General features: G+C 47.0%; 1 protein-coding gene across 2 annotated transcripts in view; it reads left to right on the top strand.

Annotated features, from left to right (window-relative positions):
- Nucleotides 1–26,241, top strand: part of LOC139056177 (neprilysin-1-like) — a 106,671-nt gene that overhangs the window by 40,356 nt on the left and 40,074 nt on the right. For both annotated transcript variants that reach the window (XM_070534166.1, XM_070534167.1), the window contains 3 exons: nt 12,269–12,393; nt 17,116–17,181; nt 20,726–20,837. In XM_070534166.1, coding sequence (XP_070390267.1) covers nt 12,269–12,393; nt 17,116–17,181; nt 20,726–20,837 — 303 coding nt within the window. The remainder of the gene's footprint in view (nt 1–12,268; nt 12,394–17,115; nt 17,182–20,725; nt 20,838–26,241) is intronic.

Consider the following 26,241-nt stretch of genomic DNA (forward strand, 5'->3'; position numbering starts at 1 on the left):
CTGCATATCTTATTTTGTTTTAGCGCAAGCTTGACACGGACAGCAGAAGGCACGTCTGACACACACAGCGCTCTGTTGTGCCTTCTGTTGTCCGTGTCAAGCTTGCGCTATAACAAAATAAGACATGCCGTACCAACAAGCCCCCATTGCTATCCTCATCGACTTCATTTGAACTGCAGTTGCGCTTGCGTGTCGTGAATAAAGAAAAAAAATTACCGACGATTACGTTACTTCCTAATGCGAAATTTGAGCGCAGCAAATAAGCTGTTTCACCTTTTCGATAGATTGAGGCAAAGAAATCGAGCAACACTTGTATGCGCTATCACAGAATTTTTTTTTATTTTTCACACGTATTCCTTTAACAAAGACTCCACTAACAGTTCTTGACAGTCATGAAGGAAGATCCGCCGCCACCGATCTGGCTCTCTGATTGCCACCGCACAGGGCGAACGGCAGCGGCAATTTCGGCTCGGGCGGTGCACATATACAGATCCGCCGCCACCGATCTGGCTCTCTGATTGCCACCGCACAGGGGTTGCATTGGAGGAGGAGCGAAGAAAGGAATTAAGTTCGAGCCGGCGCTTTGACAACCGGAGACTCGCAGGAAGAGGGGGGAGGGGGGCGGCGTGTACACCCAGCGGCAAACGATGGGGGCAGAAGCGCGCGCAGCAAGCGGACAACAGGATAAAGGGAGGAGGGAAGAGATAGCAGCGACTGACTGATGCCGCTGACGCCGATAGTGAGTCAACCCCAGCTGCGGAGTTGGTTTCAGGGACAACGCCGCCGATGCCGACACAAACAATATGATACCCTCGCTTCCGCAGCGCTAAGAACCAGGTCTAGCCGTGCGAAGGTGGTCACGTATTCGTCGACGTGCCGGGGCCTACGTGAAATAACCGGCGCGTCGGCAACTGAAGAGCACCCTATCCGCCACACAAGAACAGGGGGGGGGGGGACCCTTTCCTCCTCTTTCTGCATGGCGGCGACGGTGTTCTATGCAGTCACGTTATCTTGACTCTCTAGCGGCGTCAGCGGCATCCAGCGGTATCAGTCGGTCGCTGCTAGCGCTGGGGGGATGAAAGGGGGGCGGAGCTGGTTACGAGGCCGACGACAACGCCGACGACGACGACGCGAAACCCAGGAACGGACGCCAAAGAGCTGCGCTCTAAAAAGACATTACAGTGCTGACATAACAACAAAAAAAAAGCTGGACAAAGATTAAGGCAATGGACGACAGCACCCGTGTCATATGTTCTCTCAGTACGTGTCTAGTTCTTGCATTGTTTGCCGTTTGAGGTTGCACACGGGGTTGCCGTGGTCGAGCACAAACCTCTTCTTTCACTGAAGCGCCATGTTCGTTTTCAAACACCCCGCGAAATGATGTAGAAGTGAGTGCGTTCCTTTGTCCTATTAGCGTGTCAGGATCTGATGGGCTGTTTGTCGGCTTGTGAAACGGCGACGTCAGGGAGTCCCACACGCGGGACATCGAAGTTGTATATCATAAGCGACATTCCTGTTTGTTATTGTGTTTTATTATTATTAATGCCTCTTTATCGAGCGGGTGGCTGTGTGTACGGCCTTGGATTATTGGGCCGGAGCCAGTAGTCGTCCATGGTGCCTCCGTAATGGCCTCGCATTTGACGGGCCGTTTTGTTTGGATGTACGACCGGTCGAAACTGCGGGGGCGCCATAACATTTGATTTGTTCTTCCCGGCTTCCGATAGAAACACAAACTGTTTTTTCGTGTTTGGCCGTGATAAACGAGCTCCCCTCTCCGGATTGTTTCCGCGAACGCAAACGGGAATCAACCTCCCGTTAGGCTGGTGCGAGCCGTTATTGTGTCGACTTGAGATTCGCGAAGTGTGCAGGAATAAATGAGCATGGAACTTCGCCGTAGATAAGAATTCTGCGCAAATGAGAACGAAGAGACCGTTGAAGAAACAAGGTAACGTCGCGTTTGAGCTTAAGCATCTATCGAATTAAAAAAAAAGTAGTTCACTTTAGGTAAGCCACGGGTAAAAGTTAAGCATGGAGAACGCTGAAACAGACCAGTGGTCATTACCCGCATTCTTCTTTCACTATACGTCACTCTTTTATCAGCTATGGCCAGAATTAATGACCAGCGCACAAGAAAACGAAGCTGGCAAGCTTACCCTCTCTTCTCCGTTCTTGAAGATTTTTATGTGGGAATGAAACCAGCACTTGAAAGCATCTCTCAAATTCGACCATGCGAAAATACCCGCAAAACTCAACATAACCGCCAGGCTACCTGAAAAAAAAAGGGGGGGGGGCAAAAGAAAAGAAGGTTCACGAAAGCCTGAAACCTCATCAACTCATCGAAATAAATCAGCAAGCCCAAGGACGCTGGTATTGAATTAGGCAAGCTACTCTGTCTATTTAGACGAGACAGTCATTTCTGTTATATGCCACCCACTTAGAGAGAGGCGTCACGTTCGACTTCTCTTGACACTCCTCACCGCGGCTGCAAATCTCCGTTTCCTACTACCCGCTCCCTTCGCCGCCTCTCACGTTTACACCGGTAAACCACCGCATTCAACGTCACTGCCGCGAGTACGCGAAGACATACGTGATCCCCAAAGGCCCGAGCAAGCGGCAGCCTATCAACAACAGAGCTCATAAAGGCCACAGAGGAAATGCAAACACGTATCGCGCGTCCATCGGCGTGAGCATGCAGATGAAAAAAAAAACACAAAGTAAAAGGCGGCGCGTTATTGTCAGGCACTCGGCAACCTAATGACGGCTTCGAGTATACGCGCTTAGAAAGGCAGAACAAAAGCGCAAGAAGAAACACGAACGCGGAGGTGGTGCTTGCGCGATGTTCCTTGATGTTCGATCACAAGACTGGCGCCTGCCTTCGCCGAAGCCGTTGGATGCTGTTTGTTCGCCAGGGATGCTTACTTTGCGGTCGTCAGTTGCGCACCTGCGGGTTCCCGGCTAAGGTGTTGGTGAGTGGAATCTCGCGGCTTCGCTTGTTCCTTGTCCTGCTCGTTGTGCTTTCGTACCGATCACGCGACGGCACGCTCGTTTTTCACGACGCTAATTGTGGCGACCGCTCATTAGAGACGTTTGCTCCCTCCTCGGAGACGCTATTTCAGGGCCGGCGGAATGTGAATGCAAGATGTCGCGAAGGGCAGGTCTTTAGCAGGTGTCGAGGAGACTCGGGAATTCGTTTTTGCTCCCGGTGAAAGGGTGGCGGATAAATGGCAGTGACGTGAGGGTGTATTTGCAGACATCCGAGAGCGTTCAGCATCGTTTCCACCAGCAGTGTTAGGCTGAGAAGAGAGAGAGAGAGAGAGAATGAAGAGGAAAGGCAGGGAGGTTAACCAGATATGCGTCTCCGGTTTGCTACCCTACACTGGGGATGGGGGATAGGGGTTAGAAAAGCCGACAAAATCATCCCACTGGGAATGGAGGCGACGCATTCGGCGGGATGGTGCGCAGGGATAAAAACGAACGCACGATATGAAAAGAAAGGGAAACTTGTAAATTTAATGTAAACCAACTTTCTCAATGTTTACCCGAACATGCTAGTTCGTCACATTACCGCACACAGTTGGAGGAAACCTTCAAAATTGTTCGCATGTTAGGGAGATACGGATAGGATTTTTAATAGAGAGAGAGAGAGAGAGAGAGAGAGAGAGAGAATAATGCAGAGAATGGCAGGGAGGTTAACCAGAGGTAGTTCCGGTTGGCTACCCTGCGCAGGGGGAAGGGTTAAGGGGGATAAAAAGAGAAACAGAGTGGAAGGGGGAGGTAGAAAAAAAGGGAGAGAAGCACGAACAAAGCGCGTACACTGCAGAGCGGTAGGGGGCGGCATTCCTAGAGTCTGTCGTGAAGCCCCGTAGACCGCAAGAACCTTAATAGCGCGAGTAAGGCCTTCAACGCGGATGTTCTTTCGAAACATTGGCCTAAAGCTTTTAGTTCTGAAAGTGGACGATTGTCCAACTGGTCCAGTACTCTGCACATCACTTGTCTCTCAGCACTGTATAAAATTAACGAGGCATGCCTAGCGAAACTACTGCGCCGCTAACCCAGGTTAACGCGACGATAAATGAAAGGATACGCACATGATATACAGTACGCCCATAATATACATACAACATACACATTTAAAGCATCTCGTCGAGACCAATGCCTCAAAGAAAAATTAAAAGCGCCATCCTAGTGCGGGACCCAGTGTGGGCACTACAGTCCGTGGTCCAGCTATATGTCTCGGCTCATGTGCGGACAATATGGCAGTTCGTCGCGCGTAAGGGAAATGGTTGCTGCAGCTGTTTTGCACAGCCATCGTGCTTGCAACCGTCGCCAACATCGGCACCGCCTGGTTTTCTAGACTCTACAGCACGTCTTTTACTTCTCAATTCTACGACAGGGCTCATTAACGGCTGTGATGGAACTTTTCTAATAGTAAGAATTCCTCAAACACAAATATTACTTGCGAAGCCGAGCCTAATCAGAACAGGTTGTTGAGGTAGCGAAGCATTCGGAACGGCTGGTTTTTTTCCAACAAGGAATGGCGTGCCGTAATGACATGAAGGAGGATAAGTGGCCACCTGTGTGGCTGTATAGGCGACATGGACGTTCGTCCGCTCTACAAGGTCGAGGTTCGACTTCCGGCACCGGTTGTTGGGCTGCTGAGCACGAGGTCGCGAGATCGAATCCCGGCCACGGCGGCCGCATTTCGATGGGGGCGAAATGCGAGAACACCCGTGTGCTTAGATTTAGGTGCACGTTAAAGAACCCCAGGTGGTCGAAATTTCCGGAGTCCTCCACTACGGCGTGCCTCATAATCAGAAAGTGGTTTTGGCACGTAAAACCCCAAATATTATGATTATTCCGGCACCGGTTGCCGCATTCCTATGCAGTCGGAATGTGAAAGTGCTCGTGCAGTCTGTCAGTACGTATGTCAGTCAGTTTTTAGGACGCAAGACGAAATGTAAGACCACGTGACGCAAGAGGAAAAGGGCGAGTAGACGTGGGCGCAGAGTTCAATGGAAAGACGTGACCACGACCATATGCGTAATTTGATGCAGCTGTGCTTCTGAGAATTGAACACTAATAGAATTAATTGGGTGCTGACTAACGATGGTCAAATGAAGGCAGTAATAGTCCTCCGCTTTCATGTAGACCTTGCTCGATGAAAATCCTCACACGGGAATCACTTACAATTAAAGCTGACAAGTATTACAAAGGTAACAAGGCCGCAGCATGCACAAAAAAATCAAAAGAACTTGCTCGGATGGTAATGCAAACAATGAGCGGAGGTACGAGGGCGAATCAGAAAGTCGTTGCTCCTCTTTTTTATTATCCAAAATAAAGTACATACAGGTAATTACAAACATACGTACTATTCCACGCACCTTAAGCTAATTTCCCACATAGTCTCCACACCATTTCAGACATTTATCCCATCACTGCACTAAATTTGAGATGCCTCTGTGGTAGAATTCGCCTGGCTGACTGTGGAACCACCGTCGGACTGTCTTGGCTTTATCGCCTTTTGGGAACTCAAGCCACCACCATCACCTCGCATCTCTCAGAGCGGGACACCTTTCCCAATACTTGGGCTGCATTTCCCTGTGGGTGTAGATGGGCGTTCGTCCCGTGTTCCACAGAAAGCGAATCACACTTCGTTGCTCGTACGCCCTGGACGTGTGAAGTACAACCGACATCTTCAACAACTGACAGCAGCGGCATGCTGCAGAGCTACCAGCGGATGAGGCCGGGTCGGTCGAAGAAAGGTCCACCGCTGGGAATTGATATATTGATTTCGCATTTATAGCCGTAATTCGGCCAAGAAAACCATAGGGACAAAGACTTTCTGATGCGCCCTCCTACATGGACGGTGCAGTGCAAAAAGCAACGAAAACACATACGAGGAAGCAACAGCAGCGGTTACACTTAAAGCAATTCGCACTCGCGAGCTCAATAGCTGAAGGCCGGAAAATCAGGAGTCGTTGAAAGGACACAAAGAAACAAGTCGGGCAAATAGGAGTTTCGGAGATCGAGCGCCGGTTTTCGAAGCACATCCCTTTGTGTTCCGTCCCTTTGTGCTCCGTGCGGACGTCCACGTTTCAGGCGTGTACGCAAGCAGCCCGTGGTCTGTTCCGTCTCAGTTATTCGACAGAGAGTCGCCAGAGCTCTAGAAAAGCTTCGACGTTTATAAAAGCAGCCCGCAAACTCTGGTCATTCAAGTGTGAAGCGAAGTGCGTCATAGTGAGCGAGCCACATACCGCGAGGACGTACAACGAGGCAAAACAAGTTGCGGATTGTTAGGAACGATTCTCTTCGGCGCGTCGAGCCACCAACCGAACAAAGACAACAATGACTCAGCCCCACTTAAAGCAGTCGTTATACTTTCCACGCCATTTCAAATATTTCGCGAGCGATGAAGTCATTCAGGTTAGTTCCTTCATCGGCAAGCTCCCGCAAGAGGAGACACAGTTCTATGTTATAATAAAGTAGCTAAGCGTAACCCTTAAAAAAGAAGCGATGCATAGAGAAAAGTAAACAGTATGGGCACGAGGGTTAGTAAGAAGCGAAGCTTCGATTATCTGCCACCGACAGCGTACTAGCCCAATGTAAACAGCAGGCACCCTCTTCGAGGACCACAACGTCGTTATGGCTGCTCTGGAAGCGCTTCAGAATGGTTCGACCAGCTCAGTGATAGAGTGGTGCGTCGGTAAATAAATAAAAGAAAGTGCACTCAGTGTGCGTTACGACAAAAAAGCTTTATTTTCCTTTTTTGCATGAAGAGGGCTCTCCTGCCGTCTAGACGACATAGAAGACACTTGTAGATAAATTTTGTCGCTATGGAGTTATTGGAATTAGAGAAGCACCGAGGCAGAGAACATTTTCGAGGGAGGAGATCACGTCCTGTAACGCAAGGTGAAAAATTCAGAAGAGTACGCACTTGGGCTGGTTGGTTCATGATTAGGAGCAATAAAAAGCAGCGCTAAACAACAGGACGAGTGAAGGGATACAGACAACAACGCTGACTAACAACCAAAGTGTCTTTATTCTTTCAGTCAGCGTATATAACTCGTATGCTCCGCCGCTATCTCAAACCACAGAATCAACAGAATTGGGCATGCGCAGCGGGGATTGCAATTAATGCGATAGGAAGGCAATCTCCTTCGGAAGGAGAGAAATAGAGGGAAGGCTTACACATGCTTCGCCGCTAACATGAATGTGGAAAGCTTCGGAAAAAATTCACTTCACCAAGTCTTGTGCTTTTTCACGAGAACTGGAGCGGGTGTCCTCTCGCGAAAGCTCATTCAGGCGGTATTTAGAAAAGCACAGGAACGCCTTGCTTCGAAGTCCACTATAGAGGTATCGCATTTCGCTGCATTCACCATCCCTCGTCCGTTCTTAACTCGCGCATGTGTTTAATGCACGCTGGGCCGACATGTCGCGCACTTTTCTCACATTGTAAACATGTGGATGATATACGGTGCTCACGGGCGTGAAAATAATTTTTTTTTTGTAAAGAAAGCAAATGAAGCTCCGCAACTTCCTGAATGGTTGCTACGCTCACGTCTTGAGACTGAAGACTAGGGGACGCTTGCATTTTAATCACGGTTAAACGGTTAAACCCTCGGTTAAATGGCGTCGTGAAAGTTAAACAAATTTTTGTGGAGACAGTTTTTCGAGACATGAAAGTAGAAGAAGAATGATTGCACGAATGGCACTTGTTCGCTGCACACTACTTACTATTACAGTGCTTACTGCTTTGAGTTAAGCTTTCTAAGCATACAGGTAAACCTGCCTGCTTAGATAAAATGCATAAGCCCGGAAGCGATCGACAGTGGTTCAACGAGGGGTGTCTCAGACTTGAGTCAGCGTTTCAACTCGAGTACTTGGCTTTGTCAGGCCCTGACAAAATGACGTTAAGGGGAAGCTTTAGCTAGGGTGCTTCCATATAAATACATGCAAAAGAAGAATTCGCTTTTCTCGGCAACCACTGCACTGAATTTGACGAGGTTTCTTGCATATAAAAGAGAAACTTAAATTACAGTGACTTTTGGTTTCGAATTTTCGTCTAGGTTGTCGGTTTTTTTATAAAATGTTGGCGAAAATCGCAAATTTTCAGAAAACAAAACTATGAAGTTCACAGCTCTATAACACAGCAACAAAAAATGATGACAATTCTGTCAATTGCATATAATAGTACATCTAAATCGGACAAAAGTTATATGGTACACGTGAATCCCAAAAATTGAGTAATATGTAAATACGCCTTTTGCAGAACTCTTGTACACAACGTAACAAATTCACGTAAGATAAGACAATATGCAAGGATTATACCTGCTTGGAGTGAATGAATCCTGGGGTCGTACGTGCCAAAAGCACGATTTAATTAAGAGGCGCGCCACTGTGGGGCACTAAAGCTTAATTTTTACCACCGGGGGATCTTTAACTTGCGCCCAATGCATAAAACGCCGGGGCTTTTCTTTTTTTTTTTACTTCGCCTTCGTCGAAGTGCCACCGCCGCGGCTAGGATTCGATCCCGCGACCTCGTGCTTACCAGAGCAACACCACAGCTACCAAGCCACCGCGGCGGGCACACCTGCTTGGAAATCAAGGTTCAACGCTGACAAGAAACTGAATGTGACTACGCAATTAGCAACCTTGTTCGATTTTTGGGGTAACTTAAAAATGTTTTCCCCTAATATACTGCCGCAGTCAAATTACGAGAATGAAGTTGTATTTGTCAAGATTTTTCGGCTACTGGAAACCTATTATCGCGCACACGTGAATTCAAGTGTATGACACGCATGGCTGGCTCAATATGTCCGGATTGATCGACGTTCATCATTGTAGCACTTGGGAGACATCAACGTTATTAATGAGTTTCCATTACACACACACGCACGCACACGCATACTATCTCTCTCTCTATCTCTATCTATCTCTCTCTCTCTCTCTCTCTCTCTCTTGGAAAATACGAGAAAATGCAATTGCCTTCGGTCCCAAGTTTTTCGCCCCTCCGATACAATCTTCCCAAGTTTGTCCTGTAGGCTGAGGAGTATTGAAACGTTCATTCGGCCACAAAAGTGTACCGAACATTTAAGTTCCGCACCAGATATGAATTTCTTCTCCGCTAATAAGGCACGCCGCTTCTAATTTATTACATGGTGTCTCGTTCTCAAAGGTTACTGCACACTGATGAGCGATAGAGGAAGAAAAACGCCGGTAGGTTAGCCGGACATTGTCCAGTATGATACCCCACACGTGGGGAGGGGGAGTGGGAGAGAGACGGTGATTTCGAAGCTCCCTGCTGGGGCTTCGCGACAACTGAACTCTTTCGCGAATCCCGTGTCCCGTGATCGTCTGTGCCGGACTGTATACCTTTCCGTGCTTCACTTTACACTTGAAAAGCTGCGCAGAGGTGATCACCGCAGACAAACACTGCAACAGCACTGTAGCAAAGCAAAATAGACACCCACCAGACCTCGACGTACGACATAACTCCGATTCACCGGATGTTACTGTACTCTTGCTGGCCGGGCTTCTCTCTAACCAGGTTCGCGAACTGCAAGAAAAATTGTAAACGAGGAACACACGTCGTGTAAATAATGTCGACACTTTACCTGAATGCCGCAGCATGTAAAACGGAAAAGTATATGAGAAGGTTGCTAGGAGGAAGGAAGGAAGGAAGGAAAAAGTGGAGAAGGAAAGGCAGGCAGGTTAACCACACATGGGAGAGGGATGGGGGCGATGAAAAATGGGGAAGGGAGAGAGAGAGAGAGCACATAGCACAGCACACACACATCGTCCGTTGCTAGGTTGCTAGGAAACTATAGTGAAAGCAATGAGCTGAGCCGTACGAAATGCAGTGGCGAAATCAACAAAATACACAAGGAGCAGCAGCATCTGTGAAACGTATAAGGGCTAGTTCCACACTGCAACGATTCTCCGAAAGTTGTGTTAACGTTGTTGAGGTAAAGCGTTCTCTCCGTGTGTAACGCTGCTACGAGTTGACGCAACACGAGGTCCGAGATGGCGCCGAACCCGAGTTTCGGAAAAGTGCGACTGGGAGATGCACGGTCGAGGGCCGCTACTTTCGCGTCTTGCCCAGCGAAACGTGGTGCTCCATCAAAACGGCAAAAACACTCTCGCGCGCGGTACGACAGATTTGTACACGTTCGGATGTACTCGCGAGAGGCCACATCTTACGAAAGTATAAGCCCGGAAACCTTGCGGCACATTTCTCGTAACCTCTTTCTGTTCTTTCTTATTTCCTTTTTTTTTTCTCGCTGCCGAGCTGTGTGTTGGATAAACACGAAACGCTCGCACCTATAGGCAACGAGGAAGACCGATAGATAAGTCAAAAGAAAGTTTCCGGTACGTCTTTGCTTTTTTTTTCGGAGCAATCGATGCCGATAAAAACATCCCTTCGAAAACATCCTGCGCGGCGTTCGACCATCCATGTACGGACCTGAGAGTGAAGAAAACGCTTCCTCGGTCTTCGACCTTCAAATTTCAGTTATTTATTTATTTTTGCTTCTAAAACATGCTATGGTGCATAAAGCTTGACCAACGTCATTATTTGCATCGATCAACTGACTCTTTGTAGCATTCCTATTCGAGAAAAAAAGGTTTCCTCGTAGTTTACCGGCCTCTTGCATTCTGCCCCATGTGAAACGTGAGCGATGGCGACTGTATCAAATATTCGGCCCGTATTCCCAAAGCAGTTTGGAATTTATACCATTTTTTAAGAACTACCGGTCACTCGTAAAAGCTAACATACACCTTCTAAAGGGGAGAGGGTGGGAGGAGGAAGGACGCGGAAACGGGGGAAAATCTGTTAGCGTGTCGAATTGAGAGTAAAGAACGCTGTGTACAAGGTCAAAGCCACTGTTGACAGACCCCACCCCGGTCTGTCAACACACGCGCGTTAGCCGGCGTGGCAAGGGCGTCTGACACGCCGGATTACCGAAAAAAAAGGAAAAGAGGGGAAAAAAAGGGGAGGGAGGATACGCCAAGAAATCAAACTAAGTGTTGTTGCCTATAGCTTGAAGTTTAGCATAGCGAATAGCTATGCTATACTGGCGCAGCCTTGGTTAAGCTCCCTGCCTATCGTTTATCCTTCCCTCTCTCTCTCTCTCTCTCGTTTCCTTTCTTTATTCTCCTTTCTGAGCCACGTGTTCTGCGTACAGCAATGTTGCTTGCCGGTTTGATGAACTTCACAAGGGGTAACCTTCATCAAGGGCACCAAGTTTAGCTCACCGGGCACGTTATCAACAGGATGTATCAATGGGTACGCTAGTCGATAAGAATGCAATAAACCGAGCGAAATTAATCTGTTTATGAAGCTGGGAACTGAATAATATGCATTCGTTGACTTGAACTCTCTAGTTTCTTCGACTACAGGGATAAAAAAAAAACAAGTGGCAGCGTGTTAGACTTCCGTAACACGTAAAGGCGAGAGCCTGCTGCACACGTGGTAATGAAACAAGTTATCCGATCGGAGGGTTCACACTTCTTGCAGGACATAACGAGCTGCAGTGTCAAGTAAAATTATTGCGCTGTAGGTACATTTCCTTAACGACACATGCGAGCACCTAACGCACTGTGTAAAGGTTATTTCTTTCTTTCCATCGTTCTTTCCTTCTTTCTTCTGTTCATTCTTTCTTTGTTATCTCTTTTCTTGTTCTTTCGTCCTTTATTTTTTTCGTTCTTTGTTCTGTTCTTTTCTTTTTCTTCGTCCTGTGTTTTCTTTTTCGTTTTTTCTTTCATATTCAGCCATAACATCTTTGCTTGCCTACGGAGTGTACGAGCAGTTCCGCATTCCTTTCTTTTTCGGGTATGAGCCATTGCTGAGGATGATATTTTTTGTATCATTCGTCAGCTTCTTTTGACCCACTGGACTTGATGATTATATTTATTGAACCACTCGACTAGACGCCGATCTTTTCGGGTACGAACCATTGCAACGAGTAACTTCAGGCTTTCGCCTTCAAAGCTGAATGAAAACGATCCCACGATTTCGGATGATCAATCACGCACTACAGAAAAAAAAATGTCGCGATAACCACGGCTACGCGCTTGTTCGCCCTGCCTTTTGAATGCATGCACTACAGCACCGAGATCGTGACATATTGGTCCCTGAATTGTACACTTTAGTTTACCTTAGAGGCGTTTGTTGTCGTGACTTCTTGGTGCTATAGTCCTGCAGTTTCGTCGCCATTTGTGCTCAACACATGCAGCGTCATAAACTCGCACTATCTTCGCACGCTTGCAGTGGCCGTTCCTGGTGGAACCGGCGGACGAAGATGGAGCGCTGCCTGCTGGTCAGCGTTGGGTTCCTCATCGTCATCGCCATCATCCTCATCGCGACCACAACGCTAGCCATGGCTAAGCCTAAAGGTGCGACGCACGCCACCCGGACGCAAACACGCACAGACCCGCTCCGCGGTGACGTCACTCCGAGCAGAGTAGATCGCTGCCGGACTGACCTTTCTCAATAACTTTTGCGGGACAGCCTTGCTTTGGGGGCTTTCGACAAGGTGTATAAAACACGACGTCCCATGCACGCCGAAAGCGCTAGCCCACCGCCGTGATATTGGAGGTCGCGGTCAAACTAACGAGCTTTGTGAAAAGCTGCAGCTGTGAGGAACAAAAACAAAAAAAACGTTTACGTGAAGGGTAATGTGAAGCCACGAAGAAACCACTGAACAGGTTCGTAGGAGCGAAAGCTCCGCAGTTTAAGGAAAGTTCCTCAAGGCGTCTGGGAACTCCTAAACGATCACTCCGTGACGGCCGTCATCGATTGTTCCGTGACGATCGCCCTGCCGACTCGGCTGACTAGAAGGCTAGCAGCTGGTAGTGCGAGGGCGAGCTAATCGACAACTCACAGCTGTGGAACATCTATTATTCGAATGATTTCCGCGTAAAAGCGCGAGCTGGAGGTACAGTCTAAGAAAAGAAAAAAGAAAAGGAAAGTTGGGATTTATTCCAGCACCGCGTTACTTTCGGGTGCGTGCCAACTTCGTCTCTCTCTCTCTCTCATTACTTGTGTGGGCAGTTACGTGCCGAGATTGGCGCTAATAGGGTAGACGCGTTAGGCGGAAAAAAAATTTGGATAAGCTCAAAATTACAGAAGCGTGACGCGAAAACATGAAAGGCGCTACAACGAGACAGAGAGGGTGGGACTACAGTGTCGGAAATGTAGAGACCGGTGTGTCGTGCGTGGTTCTACCATGCTACGCCAGTTGCCAGGTTTGGCTACGTTGTGCCAAAATGGCTGCCTTGAGGTCCACTCGTTACTACATGTTTGAGTAATACACAACTCTCCTATACTTTCAGCATTAACGTCAAATAAATAAAAAAAACATTATGGGGTTTCACGTGCCAAAACCACTTTCTGATTATGAGGCACGCCGTAGTGGAGGACTCCGAAAATTTCGACCACCTAGGGTTCTTTAACGTGCACCTAAATCTAAGTACATGGGGGTTTTAGCATTTCGCCCCCATCGAAATGCGGCCGCCGTGGCCGGGATTCGACCCTGCGACCTCGTGCTCAGCAGCCCAACACCATAGCCACTGAGCAACCACGGCGCGTTTGATGTCAAATAGTTATGTCGTCAAATGGACGAGTTATACTACAATTGTCCTAAAATGTCGTGGTTTTGAACGATATTGACTAGATGCTGTCGTGCAGCTAAAACCGTTTATTTTTCCGGAGATAACGCGTAGATGTGTAACACTCTCGTTTCCGTGTCATACACAGGCAGGCACAAGGTATTCACAATTACCGGATCAGTGTGAACTACTGAGGTGATCATTTTGGTTCCCTTTGTGGCGCAGGCTGAGTTTGGTGCCAGGTAACCTCGGGCTGGCTGTATGCTCAAAGCTCAGGCATGAATTACAGCAGAATCAAAGAGCGTTGCAGCCTGCGACAATTTCGAAGGGGTCACTCATTGCAAAAGGATAGAAAGGTGGGCGAGTCCTGTCTGCTTCTGGTCTCTGTCTATGTCACTTCACGCTACAATTCAAGATCTTGGGACACTTATCGTTTGTGCAAGCAATGATTCCTGCTTACTTAGAAGCCCAAAAACAATCACCAAACGCAATCTTTCTTTGTTTTATTTTGGCGATGGAAGACGACGAGTATCTGACATTTGAAGGGAGAATCTGGTGCTCCCTCTTGTATAGGCATGAACTACATGACGGGGCGGGCTACAGGTGAAAGCGATAACGCCAAAGTGTATCCGCACATAAAAGGGATTCACAAGACGGTATGCACAATTAAGAAGAAAAAAAGTGACGGTGAAAGCCTAGCAATGCTCTGGAGTTTCAGGTTACGTAACGAGATGGATATCACCGGGGATCCCGCATTAGGCGCCGTATACAACGTTCCGGTTATGCCTCGCATTCATCAGCGAAGACCTTGACACGACGCCCGCTGCAAAGCTGGCGATCGTAATGGATCCCCGGCCTCCCCTCTGACCCTCGTTTCTCGAAGCGAAAGAGATAATCTGGCGGCGACGCAAAGAAACCGGAAATTTTTGCAAAATCCTCGCGCCCGCGTGCAGACGACGGTGCAACTATGGGGGCAAAACGGGTGCGCGGCTTAATTCTTGGCTCCGCACGACTTCTGGAGATTGCCGCTTTCTCGATCGGTCTCTAAAGCAACGGGCCGCCGGAGCGCAGACGGAACTATCGAAACGATCGGTGAATGCATACCAGCGCTCGCCAAGCGTTCAGAGACCGAAGTACGAGAAAACGAGCTGCTGAGCACGCCACCTAAGTTTAAGTTGACGTAACTCACTGCAGTATTGCGCCGTCGTCGATAGATGCTACTGGGAAGAAAAGCAGATATCATCCCTATCGCTGAATGCAGTGCCCTTTCTGTTTTACATTTTTATTTTGGTGTATATACAAGGGTACTTCTGGGGGGAGGGGGGGGGACGGAGGGGACGACATAGAGATACATGGAGACAAAAAAAATTGTGGGGTTTTAGGTGCCAAAACCACTTTCCGATTATGAGGCACGCCGTAGTGGGGGACTCCGGAAATTTCGACCACCTGGGGTTCTTTAACGTGCACCTAAATCAAAGTACACTCAAGAGGCAGACGCAGTTGTAAATTATCCGCGGGCGCGCCCCTCGCGGTCACATCGGTGTATGTGGAACATCTTTTCAACCACGGGCGTCACGTAGTATACGATAAATTCCACGTTAGGCGCAGACGCAGTTTGTTGTAAATGCAGACGTGGCAAATGTCCGCTCAAACAAAGTTACAGGCAGTCGATAAACACTTTTCACAAGTCTTTCGCATGAGGAATGAGGTTTCCCTTCAGAAGCTGCTAATCAACGCGAGATTGCAGCTTCCTGAGACCACTTTATGTTTGAATGCTGATCCATGGCTAGATGCATATGGCTAATTAAATAGCTTTTTTGAACGAGCTTACGGCACGGCCATCCAGTTCCTTTGTGTGTTGTCCGAAGCCTGCCCAGATGGTGCCCTCTCCGCTCGCTCTCATCCGAATTACAAAGAACAAGCTTCGCGTAAAGAGTCGAGCGGCTAAGACAAAGGCCTCATTAAAATGGAAGCAAGCGTTCCGCTTGCAATGTGAACAATCCAGGAAGACACAATCCTCCTTCCGCCTTGTATGCCGCAAGGCATACAAAGCAGAAGGGTCGAGAATGGGTGTTTGAACAGTGGCCAAATTGACATGGCGCCTCTTACCAATGCGAGTGTGGACAGGTTTGCAGCTAACTCATTCCTCGCCGCGGTTTCGGAGTGGGCCATCAGTGAAAAAGCGACGCCGAAAATTTTCTGGTGCTGAAAAAGGCTGGATTCCTCGTAAAGGAGTATAAGACAAAAAAAAAAAAAGAGCTGCATGTATCTTTCAAGTCTGTTTAAAAAGTTTTCTGAAGAGTTTTCTGAAAAGCTAAAATAGCTGCTGTAATGAACCCTGGAATTAATGCGGGACATCCTGAACACACTTGTACTGGAGCCGTAGTGGCAAGACTTCTCCAATGAAAAAGCATTTCTTTATTGGCTGGCCAGCCACCAGTTTATTTATCTGTTTATTTGTCAGATACTGCCGGCTACCTTTCGGAAGCCGTGGCAGTAGTGGGTACATCGGTATTAAAAAGAGGAATAAATTATGCATTATAATCAGTGAAGTCGGCAAAATTGGTAAAAATAATAGTATTGCATAAATATACAGAGAAAACAGATGTGATTGAACGACAATTGCAGGCTAGAACAAGAAAAAGTACAGAATAATCAGTACTGCACCAATCTCGTACTCTCGCGAAATGGTAGTTTTTCTGAGACAATACTGCAGGCACAAGAGCACCGAATAAAAAGGGTGAAAACATTTATCTTTTTTGTAGCCGTAAGCTAAAATGCGAAAGAGCTATTCAATATGAAGGTAATAAACAAGGCTGCCGCAGTTAACTGACGTCGTCAACAAAGGAAACCCAAGGAAAAGGTAAGCAAACGATAGGAATTCGGAAACTGATACATAAGTACTGGGTTAGATTCCTGCAACCTTTCCGCAAATACAAGCACACTGCAAAAGCAGCATACAAATGCCTAGAGAATAGACAATAGTGACACGCATACGATGCAAGCTATATGCAAGATATGTCTATCGGCGTAATAAAGATACAGTTGCAGTGGCTATGTATTAGCATGTTAAACAAGAAAAGCTTGGGCCGATTCATGCCTTGTAGAGCACGGGAAGACTTGGAGTCGCAAATTTTAATTTCTTGGTGCGAATTTCTGCGGGCGCCTTAAGACAGTTGTCTGAACAATAGTGTACAGATATTCGTCTACGGAGAGTCGTCTGCAGACAGTCGTCTAAATACAGTTGCCGAAAGACGTTTGCCTAAAGATGGTTGCCTGAAAACGCTTGCGTAAAGGCAATTTTCTAAAAACGGGCTGTGGCCAATCACATATCGCACACACGTAAAAGAGGAATTGTGCACACAGTGTCTCATTCTTCTTGCACGAAAACAACTTATACTGAGCCCAAGCTTCACCTCAAGCTGCCGACTATAAGGAGTGACTTTGATTGCACGGCTAGAGGAGAGGACAGTAAATAACATTGCGTACTGCACGTTTACTTTGCAGCATTGAAGAAAGTAAGCCAGGGGTTGTCTACAGAGGTCTGCAACTCGACGGTTTGTCATGAGCGAGGTAAGTTGGTATATTGACACAGCAACTACATTGCATTGCTTTGATGCTTATGTGGAGTGAATTTTTGGAACGTATAGTGTTTCAATAGACCCCTAGTTCTATGCTTCGTCTATTGCCTATGCCCTCACACTCCACCGTCTTGTTCCTCGTTACTTTCCCTTTTCGCTTTTCCCCAGAGCAGAGCAGCTGGCTAGAGGTGCAGTCACGTTCGATATGAGCTGCATGCAGCATGATCGAAGGGGCCCTCAAGATTGTACGGCGGCGCCAACATGCAACAAATGTGATAACTAGACACCGTTACACTTACTGGTATTTATTCAAACCAATTCTTCACGTGTCGGCACCGCTGTCGCTCAGTGTTGAAGCGCCTTTGACCACGGGTAACGTGTTGCAGCTCGTATTGGAGGCGACTGCACGTACTGTATACCCTTATCAAAGAGAACATCTAAACGATTAAAAAAGATGCGTGTCGTGAAAAAGTGCCTGACGTGAACAACTACACAGATCCATCGATGCGTACAAAAATAATCCCAGGCTTTCAGCGCGTAGTTATATGGTGTAAGTGATGGAGTAGTACTGATTGGGTAATCTATTTATGAGTGAACCGTACTGCCAATCTCAGGCTAACCTTCCTTCCCATCTTATCAATAGACTTCCTCTTTGTCACTGCAGTGTAGACCGTACTGATGAAACATAGCGCGAAAAAATAAGAGACCAGAAAGAAACACGATTAAGGTGGATTAAAGTGGATTAAGGTAGGCCAACGGTGTAATAAATGTTTTAAGGTTCAATAGGTTGTAGTAGCCATATGCTAGCCATATGCCATATGCCTTTGCAGATGACCCGATATTATTTCCACAGTATAGCTGTACACAAAGCCTTTTGCCCACTGAAGTCTTACTGCGTCCTTTTGAGATGCGAAAGCGCGCTTCTGGAGGCAAAATAACGTGCAACATTTATAAGGACTGCATAGCATCAATGGTACTTCTATTTAGGCTACTGATAACTTATTCTTGAAAGCTTCAAGACATAATGATATAATACGGCAAGAAAATGACATTTCGTGTATGTGTTATGATATCGTGAGATGGAGGCCCGTTCTGCGTTTTTCAGTGGCTGTTCTTGTCGTTAAAAATATTACTTTAGCGCTAACGGCAAACATAATAATTTAGTATTTTTCTTCAGACATAGTTAAGCGCCGCAAAGCGGCAAGGACGGAGGTGGAAAGAGCGTTGCACTTATTGCAATATGGTTGTGACGTGTGCAAAGAACGTAATGGCGGATCGTTGTTCCGGTTCATGTTATGCTGTTTATTTAACCTAAAAAAAGTTCCAGTTGGTCATTTCAGATTTCAAACAATAGTTTTCTGGGTGGTTTTTTGGGTTAACTTGTAGTTTTTTTTAAACGACTTCAGATCCGTGGAGACAAACATTGGTATTTCCATTCTAATTCTACCGCTCAACTGCTATTGAACCTGCCCACTTAAGGCCGCTTCTCTTGGTAACAAAATTAATGCTCACAGAAGATGAATGACCATTTCGCAATGTCAGCCAAAACTTGTTCTTGACCAGCGTCGATGATCCGGTGGCTGTGTCGTACCGCGGTCCAGCGCGTGGTCAGCTGTTCCTACTTATTAACGCGAAAACATTATATGCCTAATGAAGAGGAAAAGCCGGTGTCCAGTATTATCATCCACTGGTACCAAAACCCACGTGACCAAAGTGATGACCTCACGTTCCCCAGAAATCCTGCGAAATCCCCCGATGAACAGCCACCGCTTCGGACCTGTCCCTCTTCCAAAGTTTTATTAAGGTGGATTAAAGTGAAATAAGGGGAATTAAAGTGGATTAAGGTGGATTAATTTGGATTAAGGCTGGTACACACTACAGCAACGTAGATTAAGGTGGATTAAGGTCCAGATTTAATTTAAGGGGATAACTTGGACAAGTGCTGTTGCTTTCGCATTCAAATTACGCAAGGATACTTGGGTGACTGTCAATTTCTCGTCACCGGTGGCCGCATTTTGAGTACGGACGTTAAGCAAAAGCGCGCGTGTAAGAGTTCAGGCGCGTCAGAGAACCGAGGAGGGAATCAATTCAATGGCAATGATAGGGCCATAGAGAAAGTTGGTGCGGTGCTCCGTCAAAACAGTTAAGTGTCTGCCAATTGACGTTCTCATTCTCCCTGGTAGTTTATTCTTGTTTATTATTTCTCCGCATATGACATCAATGAAGTGACTAGTTCAAGCAGAACTTCCTTTAGTTTTCTAATTGCAGAAGTTATTGTGCGCATGTGCGCGTGTGCCGGCAGATAAGAGAACGTGTAGCGTATAGACCAGACGATAAACCAGGCGGTGCGTTTACGAGTTGAACATTTTTTGATAGAAAGAGACCTACCGAAGTTTGCCTGCGGCAGCAATGATTGTTGAACGGCTAACATCGCGGTGTAGTTTGTCGTGCGAATAATGTTTGCCACTTCAAGATGAACTAAGCTGATGTGAGAGAGCTTGCTCTATGTGCTAGGTTTTTAATCAACTTATCTCCGCTGAGTATGATCACCCGTCATATTTTGTCCTGCGCAATTAGAATTATGTTTTTTTTTGTCTAGCTGTTGAGTCTAGCGCCGCTGTTTCTTTGTTCTCGTCTGTCGTCCTGCTCAGCTCATAGGCTTCACCTCCGCGCATTGCTGAAACGCTTGAATGCGATTCGACTAACCACGCCAGTACACTTAACACTACTTTTTTTGTCCAGTCTGTTCACAGAGATTACTAAGAGTACCTTTACTTTTGTTCATTTGTGCTTATTTATGCTAAAGCAAGTGCTGCTTGTGCTTACATTGTAATATTCCGCACCACTCCTTCGCAAGACATCGATTAGGCAGTTTGCATAATGTATATTCGATGCTTTTGGCTGAGTCTAAAGATTGTCTATACAGACACTCTCCGTACTCATGTTTCTAAAGACTAACATCTATACAACTTTCGACTCCCCTAACCCTATCTGACTGTGAACCCTAACAGAGACAATAAAATGAGCTTGTTAACTTCTTTCTTTACACACTGTATGATATTACTGTCAAAGGGACAAGCCTGCAGAAAACTACCACCGTTTCTTCGCTATACTTTTTTTTTCATTTTATTTATGTATTAAATGGTGCAAGATTTTATATATTTTGCTTGATGTTTTGTTTTATCTTATATCGCGTAATAACCGAGCGAGAAGGAGCAGCCTTCAACAGCATCGGGTTTCTTTATGCATATTCACAACTATATTAATAAGAGCATGCAAAACGATCCGTACGAAGTGGATAGACAATCTATAAATTACCTAAATGCATTTTTAAACAGTTGCGGCCATTAGATAGTCGGGTTAATACCTCACACAACGAGTTTTCACCTTAACCCTCGAGGCGGGCCGCTGCACAGACTTGCCAGCTGGAAGTAAGGAAAAACGTGTGAAACGAAGTATGTAATGGACTATTGTTTGCTGGACTACACATACGTTGTCCATCGCACAAGTTTTTTTCCCGATTGCTATTTTTGCAGCACAACTGATACTGCAGTCGATGGACGAGAGCGTAGACCCGTGCCAGGATTTCTACGGTTTCGTGTGCAACAACTGGATGCGCAACAATCCCATACCGGACGAACGGGCCAGGTAAGTAGAACTTGTTGCTGGGCGAGTTGGTTGGGATCTAATGAATACAGTGTTGTGCCAAAAAGCAAAATAAAGACTGGGAAAAAGAGCGCTCGATCTGGTTTTTACTCTCCCTCCGAAATCTGTATTTTCCTTTTTGGCGCAACAGTGTATACATTCGGGCCAGGTAAGGCTCGCGGACTTTTAAATACCGTCACCACGAGCAGCGAGCGTGTGGGTTAGCGTTGTACCGGTTAAGCACAATCAATACCAGAGCTTCTTCGATCACATCATGATCGTCAGCCTATTCTTGGGTTCACTGCAGGACGAAGGCATCTCTCGGCGATCTCGTGTTACCCCCGTTCTTGCGCTAGATGATTCCAGCTAAGTTATGTCGTCAAGTTTTTTCTGATTTCGTTACACCCCCGTGATTCCCTAATTCTCGGCCGTCCTCGACTGCGCTTCCGTTTCCTTGGCTACCACTTTTTTTTTTGAAACTCTAATAGATATTTATACATTAACTAGATGACGTGCCAGTGGCGAAACTAGCCATAGAGACTGTTTCAACGCGTGGCAGAGTGATTGTCCAGTAGTGGAGCGGGGGGGGGGGGGAAGGGGGAGGCGGAGAGTGTACCGATTGTCTCGTCACCTGCAGGGACCAGAAAGAAGGAGAGATGAAACGGCACTTTTGGTGCACAGAGTTAGGTTTTGTGATGAAATTGGAAAAATTCCGAGGCTTACTGAGGGCGTTGGCTGACGCAAGGCAGACGTAACTTGAATTCGCTTGGAGATTCTTCCGCATTGCGGTTAAACATAATGATAACGATGGTGCTTCCATATCGCCTGTCACGCCGTCTGGTGCACATAAACAGCTGTGCGCACGCCCCGTTTCTGCGTCTCAATTTCACCGGGAAGAGCGTTATAACTCCTCGTTGACTCTTCAGCTCACGTCACTTTCTTTTTCTTTTTTTTTCTCTCTACATCTTACCGTCTCTCCTGTCAGTTTCCACTTCCTCGTCCTTAGCGCTGCATTCAGCTTTCCTCTCGAGCCTCCTTTCTGGTGCTCTTTCCCTCCCCCTACTTTCATTCCCTACCCCCTGTGCAGCGCGGTTGAGGTGTCCTCTGCTGAGAGACAGTTACTGCGCTGCACTTTACCCCAACCTTTCCTTCCCATCAAGAATCTCCTTCTCTCTCTCTCTCTCTCTCTCTCTCGAGCCTCCTTGTAAAGCGCGAAAGTTTATGTCGCGTTTGCGTCCCACACCCGGCAAGAGGCAGATTTACTATACAGCGTCCTTCCCGAGTAACTTTGTTTCCGCCTCAACGCGAACAACAGCGACGACCGAGTGCATCGAAGCGTGCGTAACTCATCTCTTTCTCGGGTTTCCTCCTTGTTAGGATGCGCGCTGAATTAAAGAAGAGCATGGTTTGTAGTTACGTACGCCGTGTTTGTACAACCCACGCTTCTCCCCGCCGCATGCAGAACAGGCTTTGATAGTGCAAATGATAGTGGGCCGAGACTACGCACATGCACAGACTTGCGAGGAGTAATGTCTGTCCCTCTGCCCTATCTCTCTCTCTCTCTCTCTCTGTTTGGCGCACATCGCAATAACTTACTTTGTGTTGTCTAAGCGGCAGTCGCGAAAGTTTTCTTCATATGCGCGCTTTTTTTATTTTCGTGACAAAATTTGCAGTTCAGGGGTCGAGCTCGCCAAGCGTTTTGTTCGTAAGAGCATTTTTTCGGCCGTCTTCGCTGATAATATGTCCATTATGCCGGTTTGCTTAGGCTTTCACTTATGGACTGGCGTACGAACTTGTTTTTTTTTTTCCTTTGTGAATATGGGCTCAGTAGAGTGCAGAGTAAACGCCTGTTAGGCACGCGATATTGTTCAGAGAATCTATTAAGGCTCGACATAATTCGCGGTGACACTGAGACGGGGGAATAAATTTATTAGGGACGCAACAGGGTTTTAATATTCGTAACAGAACTAAGTGAAATGGGGCAGGCGGTTTATGGCGTAGAGGTGATAAGAGGGCGCATAGTGGCTTCATGTTGTGTGGAGGACGGCAGAGGTGGACATTGAGGGACAATACATTTGTAAACTTGCTGGTATAGTGTGGGTTCCGTTGCTGCAGGACAGGAATAATTAAATAATCTTAGAAGGTGACTTTTTTTCCTGTTAAGTGCCGCAATATGCAGGGTAATGATGGCACAGCGAGGACGATAATCAAGCGTGATCACCTAATTTATTTTGGTGATCCGTTACTTATGCCTTTGCACAGGAATCGAGAATTCAGCAAGAGGTTACCCAGCGCGGCTCTGTTCATAATGTTTATGCTAATGGTGGCAGTTTCGCAAAACTAAATCTAGTAGCGCAGCTCGTAGGATGCTGACGACTAGGCCGTACAACTTCCACGCGTGTTATTACGTATGCTAGTTGAACACGTTGAGACCACCGAGAATGAACAATGTGGGCAAGATGTCAAAAATACATCGGCAATGCTTTTCTAATGTCGGGGGCGTCCTGCTGCGCATTTAGACAATGCCCAAAACTAATTATTAAAGTTTAACAGCCTTTGCTTCTGTCAGCCCTCATACTTGCCTGTCATTTTCGAAGGCTATCATAATAAACGATTTGCTACACTTCCAGCGTAATCACTTCCAGAAGTCGTGTTTCGTCACGCAGGAGCGAGAAAAACAGACGAAACTGCGTCTGCATCCAAGCTAATCGCGCAGACGATATTTTCGTGGCGGTGTCAGACCACGGCGTCGCAATGAGAATCGCTAAAGCTCCAACGGGGACAAATTCTAAAAGAAAAAAAAATAGAGATCTACTGTTATCGGAGACTTCATCATCGATCGCGCTTCGATTCGAAAACAAAGATTTTATAAGCTATATTCCGCAGATCACGAGCTTCCTCGTCGCTTAGAAAAATATTGTTGCTTTAAGTCCCTCCAAACAGACAGCAATAAGCGCACTTGCTCAATCGCCCCAAGCATCCGCCAGTTCTCGTTTATTTTCACTTACTTTTTTTCCTTTTCGGGCACTCATTTTTCTTTGCTACTGCCTTTCCGTATTGCATCCCGCCGGCAGCCTCATCTCCGTCGCTCATTAGCATGGCGATCACGAACGACTACACTATAGAGGGTCTCGACGAAGAGGCGACGGCGAACAAGATCCAACCTGTGTCTCCGCCGTCTGCCCAACTTCGCAAGAACAGACGACACCTCGGCAGCAACCAACGCACCGGCCCATTCTGTGACCACAGCTTCCGCTAACCTTGAACGCCGCGTCGCCGTCTGGTATATGCCTCCACTGCAGCGCGCTCGCCGCCGTCACAGACATGTGCGCCGCCCAAAGGAACCAGAGACCGGTCAGGCGCCCCAATACCTGCGTCACGCCGTTCGCGCATGCGCGCTCGTGACGCAAAGGCGACAGGGGGTCCCCCAGCACGTGTGCTCATCGGCCGGCATCGCTCCGAGTGGTGACACGTACTTTCTTGAACTTCTGCAAGTTTGCGTCAAAGGCAGCGGTTGCTTTCGATTGCGTCGTCTGCTTATCTGAAGAGCAGACGTGCTGCGCCTTTGCGGTGGCGTAACAAGCGTAGGCTGTTCAAAAACAAAATGTGGGCGAGGAAAAAGAGGGTGAAAGGTTAGGGTTGAGGCCAATTGGGATACGAGAACATTGGGAAGAGAAAACATAGCGTCGAACGCCTACGTAATGAGTATCGTGCTGTATACAGTTGATAGCATTTGGTGCCCGTCAGAGGAAATCGTGCGTCGTGATTCCTTCTGAATCTTAAGACAGTCTGAGCACGAACTACAAGACGACGCAATTGACTCACGTGGCGGATAAGTGTGTGCTGATAAGCATATCAGTTTGGACTTTATAGCGTCTTTAGAAACATAGCGAAAGCTCCGAATGCAACATCCAGTGATTACGTCACCGAATTTTCTGCCGAACGATTTCATATGGTTATACAGTTAAAAGTAGATCTAATGAAACCCGATTTAACAAAGTTCCCGATCTAACAAAGCAAGTTTCATTCCCTGGCAGATACCCATAGGGTCAGTCTTGTCACCAACCCGTATTAACGAAACCAACTTGGCCGAACTGGATTTACCGAAGTCTTTCCTGAAATAAATGAGCAAAGAAGCGGTAATTTCTATCCAATTTTCACAAAGACGTCTTTTTCTTCGAGCATGCTCTCTAAAGCTATCGCGTTAAAACATCTAGGCGCCATGATCACATCCCTAGCTTTATTTTGACGAGACTGCACACCGCACCCATGCACAGAACAGCGGACACAGCGCCACCTCGGTAGGAGCGGTGGTGGTTACTTTCGTTATTTCACGGTTTATGTGACAGGTTGCTGGATTAACAGGAAGTACAATGCCGCGGTAGCTTTTGCGTGTCGCTACGTTACAATTTTAGAGTTCGAAGGACCTAGAAATTCCTTTCTTGATTTTACGAACTTCCGATTTTACGAAATAATTCGAGCGTCGTCATTACTTCGATAAATTGAGTTGCGACTATATAGCTATACCGAACTACAGAAGAGCAAACAGGATGGTCGTGTGACAAGCAGGTAGCGGCACAGGGGGCAAAGGGCAGGCGAGTGTGAGGATACCGAATGAATGTTTTTGGGGCTTGTGCATAGCATCATAGACCTCATTGCTTAAAGCTGAAAAGTGATACATGGCCTCTCCCAGATATGAAAGCGATGTAGGCGTTGTAACGTAACTTCCACGTAGCCTGTTGAGCTCGGAAAACAATGAAGTTGTTGCGCAAAGGAAGGAATTAGCTTCAAGTGGCTTGTGGTGTCGCCGGAAAATAAACAGGACGATTTGCGTAGGTCATACTATACGTAGCGCAGTGTAGTGTCATTTTTTTTTTTAACGTTTGAATTACACGAACGAGCGTTTTCCTGTTTACGCTATCAGAAATTATCACCTTACTGGAGCGGCGGACAGTTAAGAAAAATAAAAAAAAGGAAAGCCCCAATTTATACAGGTCTCGCGTTTTGAGGAAATAGCGCGACGTCCACATGTCGTGTTGCTTTAGGTTTCTGATCACGAAGTGCAATAAAGGAATATAGGCGAGATGATGGGCGACGTGCTCTGAAACATTGAGTAGGCGTAATAAAATCTGTAGGTGGCGGGGCGGTAAGCTTGCACTCGGTGTCGTATATACAATGACGGATTTGGAGCCACGCGGGAAGCCGTTTACACTCTTTGCAACTCGCTCATGAGCTGCTTTCGTGCCTACTAACGAAGGTTTATTAAAAAACCGAAGCTCCCTACGAGGGGAACGTACGATACTTGACGCCGGTACACATGCGATGAACTAGGACAATGCGCTGCCGCGGTTAGTGGCGTTGCTGAAACCAGTTGCCATTATTTTTGTCAATACCCAAGCGTTGTGGT

The sequence above is a fragment of the Dermacentor albipictus genome, chromosome 2 (genome assembly GCF_038994185.2).
Source record: "Dermacentor albipictus isolate Rhodes 1998 colony chromosome 2, USDA_Dalb.pri_finalv2, whole genome shotgun sequence".
Lineage (NCBI taxonomy): Eukaryota > Metazoa > Arthropoda > Arachnida > Ixodida > Ixodidae > Dermacentor > Dermacentor albipictus.